At 38.9% G+C, this 4,051-nt stretch overlaps 1 protein-coding gene across 1 annotated transcript in view; it reads right to left on the bottom strand.

Annotated features, from left to right (window-relative positions):
- Positions 1–4,051, bottom strand: part of REPS2 (RALBP1 associated Eps domain containing 2) — a 162,226-nt gene that overhangs the window by 133,415 nt on the left and 24,760 nt on the right. The window contains exon 3 of the mRNA XM_010842275.1: positions 214–277. Within this exon, the coding sequence (XP_010840577.1) occupies positions 214–277 (64 nt within the window). The remainder of the gene's footprint in view (positions 1–213; positions 278–4,051) is intronic.

Here is a 4,051-nt window from a genome sequence, read left to right as displayed (position 1 = left end):
ATGATCAAAATAGTGAATAATACATTCCAGACACTATTCATTGCACTTTTCATATAATAACTTAATCTTCACAGCAACAATAATTTAAGTTCTATTCATATTCTCACATTGTTTTTAAAACTTCAAAACATTATTGCTTTAAAATGCAAAAGTAGGAGCTAAGGGATAGCTATGGATAACAGTATGAAACTACAAAGCATTAATTGTACTTACCATATATAGGAGAGTTCTGGAATGGAAAGTTTTGATTTGGTGAAGAAGTTTTTGGCAACAGAACCTGTCAAGAGCCATTGTTTAAATAAATCATTAATTACTTACCTAGAGCAGCTTTTTTATTTATGTAGAGATGAATTACCATTTTTTTCATTCAGCCATCCCTACCATATAATAACCACAAACAACAATTATTCATCAAAGCAACTACAAATCATGTGGCTAAAAGCATACAAACAGCTTTTAAAAGAATATGTAAATCAGAATAGGGCAAAAGAAGTAGTGACATAATACTTATTATCACATGAAAAGTATATTATGTTCACGTTCTTTCATTTTTCTGAAAATCTGCAAAATTTACTGAAAATTTAAAAGATAAAAATATCAAAATTTTCAAAGTAAAAATGTGTCCAGCATTTTAAATGAAAGGGTGTGTGAAAGTAGTACACAATCATGGTAGGAAACAAAGCACAAAGAAGAAAATGAACACCACTACCCTCATCATTCTACAGATAAGACAGGCATCATGGGAAAGTGTTTCAGTGAGATTTTAGATCTCTTGGTGGCTCTTCAAGAATTGTATCCAGGAACCTATTACTACTTATTTTATTCATTGGAAATTCACCAATATCAATGGAAATCAGGAAATGATTCCATTCTGCATCTTACATAGCTGCAAGCTCCAACTGCACTTAAAATGTTTAGCCTCAATCCTTATTGAGATTGAAATTTTTATGCTTTCTGCTCTCAAAACAGTTTCACAATTCTAACACAAAAATTAGTCAAGTCAAAGCCCTAAATGCTATTCTTAACTGATAAAGTCAAATGTCTTTCCTTAGTGATTATAAGTCTTCTAATTGGCCTTAAAACAAAGGATTATAATGCACACTAAAGCAGACTTATATTCTGTTGATATATAAAGGATCAAAGACAAGTACCCTATAAATGAATGAGCTTCCTCCCCCTGAGCACCCTGGAAATACTGGTGACATAGGACTGTTGGCCATCCATATAGCCACCTTGTCAAACATTTGTCAGAAATGTCTTAAGGGAATTCCCTCATGGTACAGTGGGCAAGAATCTGCATCATGGGTTCAATCTCTGGTCTGGGAGGATTCCACATACTGCAGAGGAACTAAGCCCTTGTGCCACAACTACTAAATGCTCGCTCTAGAGTCCATGAGCCACAACTACTGAGTCCACATGCTGCAACTACTGAAGTCCACACACCCTAAAGCTTCTGCTCTGCAACAAGAGAAACAACCACAATTAGAATCCCTGCTCACTGTGAACTAGAGAAAGCCCACGAAGAGCAACAAAAACCCAGCACAGCCATAAATAAAAAGTTTAAAAAAACTGTGTTGAAAGCATACTTGTCAGCTATTTTATAGATATAAAGGCATTCTCTCATTTCATTCTTCTTTTTCCTCACTGATTACCTTTCTTCAAAGCACAATACACTCAAACCCACAGCTAGAGATCTGGCCTGGCTTGGCCTTCACACAGTATAGACAGTAGTGGTTGTCTCACCCACAGGGAAGCTGACAGCTAACAAGTTCAGAGAGAGGACACTTGAGAAAGCCCAAGTGCTCCCTCCTTTGGTGTGGACAGATGCTCAAACCAGGAGCTGGAACCCACACCCCAGCCTCCTCCCAAGCAATGAAGAAACCCAAAACCAGCCTCCTTTTCATCTTCTCTCCAGTCATTTTCATATCTATTTGAGACCGACATGAGAGAGAACGGGTAGAAGGGAGACTTAAAGCTGTTGGCATTCAAATATTAAAACCATGAATCCAGACTTTTTCTTATAAAAGGGTCTCTCAGCCCAGTAAACTACAGCTACACACAGCATTTCCCTTAGAAGAAATGGAGTAGCACTTATAGTCGAAAAAAAAGTCCAAAATGCAGTACTTGGATGCAATCCCAAAAACAACAGAATAATCTCTGTTCGTTTCAAGGCAAACAATTCAATATCACAGTAATCCAAGCCTATGCCCCAACCAGTAATGCTCAAGAAGCTGAAGTTGAATGGTCCTATGAAGACCTACAAGACCTTTTAGAACTAACACCTAAAAAAGATGTCCTTTTCATTATAGGGGACTGGAATGCAAAAGTAGGAAGTCAAGAGACACCTGGCTGCTGCTGCTGCTAAGTCGCTTCAGTCATGTCCAACTCTGTGTGACGCCATAGACAGCAGCCCAACCAGGCTTCCCTGTCCCTGGGACAAGAGAATACACTGGTCATAGCAAGTGCCCTCTTCCAACAACAAAAGAGAAGACTCTACAAATGGACATCACCAGATGGTAAACAGCAAAATCAGATTGATTATATTCTTTGCAGCCAAGGATGGAGAAACTCTACACAGTCAGCAAAAGCAAGACCAGGAGCTGACTGTGGCTCAGATCATGAACTCCTTATAACCAAATTCAGACTTAAATTGAAGAAAGTAGGGAAAACCACTAGACCATTCAGGTATGACCTAAATCAAATCCCTTATGATTATACAGTGGAAATGACAAATAGATTCAAGGGATTAGATCTGATACAGTGCCTGAAGAACTATGGATGGAGGTTCATGACATTGAAGGCAGGAGGCAGTGATAAAGACCATCCCCAAGAAAAAGAAAAGCAAAAAGGCAAAATGGTTGTCTGAGGAGGCCTTACAAATAGCTGAGAAAAGAAGAGAAGCTAAAGGCAAAGGATAAAGGAAAGATATACCCATTTGAATGCAAAGTTCCAAAGAATAGAAAGGAGAGATAAGAAAGCCTTTCTCAGTGATCAATGCAAAAAAAGAAAGGAAAACAATAGAACAGAAAAGACTAGAGATCTCTTCAAGAAAATTAGAGAAACCAAGGGAACATTTCATGCAAAGATGGGCACAATAAAGGACGGAAACAGTAAGGACCAAACAGAAGGAGAAGATATTAAGAACAGGTGGCAAGAATACACAGAAGAACTATACAAAAAAGATCTTCATGACCCAGATAACCACGAGGTGTGCTCACTCACCTAGAGTGAGACATCCTGGAGTGAGAAGGCAAGTGGGCCTTAAGAAGCATCACTACGAACAAAGCAAGTGGAAGCGATGGAATTCCAGTTGAGCTATTTCAAATCCTAAAAGATGATGCTGTGAAAGTGCTACACTCAATATGCCAGCAAATTTGGAAAACTCAGCAGTGGCCACAGGACTGGAAAAGGTCAGTTTTCATTCCAATCCCAAAGAAAGGGAATGCCAAAGAATGTTCAAACTACCACATAATTGCACTCACATGCCAGCAAAGTAATGCTCAAAATCCTCCAGGCTTCAACAGTACATGAACTGTGAACTTCCAGATGTTCAAGCTGGATTTAGAAAAGGCAGAGGAACCAGAGATCAAATTGCCAACATCTGCTGGAACATTGAAGAAGCAAGAGAGTTCCAGAAAAACATCTACTTCTGCTTTATTGACTATACCAAAGCTTCTGACTGTGTGGATCACAACAAACTGTGGAAAATTCTTCAAGAGATGGGAATACCAGACCACCTAATCTGCCTCTGAGAAATCCGTATGCAGGTCAAGAAGCAACAGAACTGGACATGGAACAACAGACTGGTTCCAAATCGGGAAAGGAGTATGTTAAGGCTGTATACTGTCATCCTGCTTATGTAACTTATATGCAGAGTACATCATGTGAAATCCAAGGCTGGATGAAGCGCAAGCTGTAATCAAGATTGCCAGGAGAAATATCAATAACCTTAGATATGCAGATGACACCACCCTTATGGCAGAAAGCAAAGAAGAACCAAAGAGCCTCCTGATGAAAGTGAGAGAGGAGAATTTAAAAGTTAGCTTAACAC

This window comes from Bison bison, unplaced genomic scaffold (assembly GCF_000754665.1).
Source record: "Bison bison bison isolate TAMUID 2011002044 unplaced genomic scaffold, Bison_UMD1.0 scf7180017864174, whole genome shotgun sequence".
NCBI lineage: Eukaryota > Metazoa > Chordata > Mammalia > Artiodactyla > Bovidae > Bison > Bison bison.
Note: the sequence above shows the minus strand (reverse complement) of the source record. Positions and strands in the feature narration are given on the sequence as shown.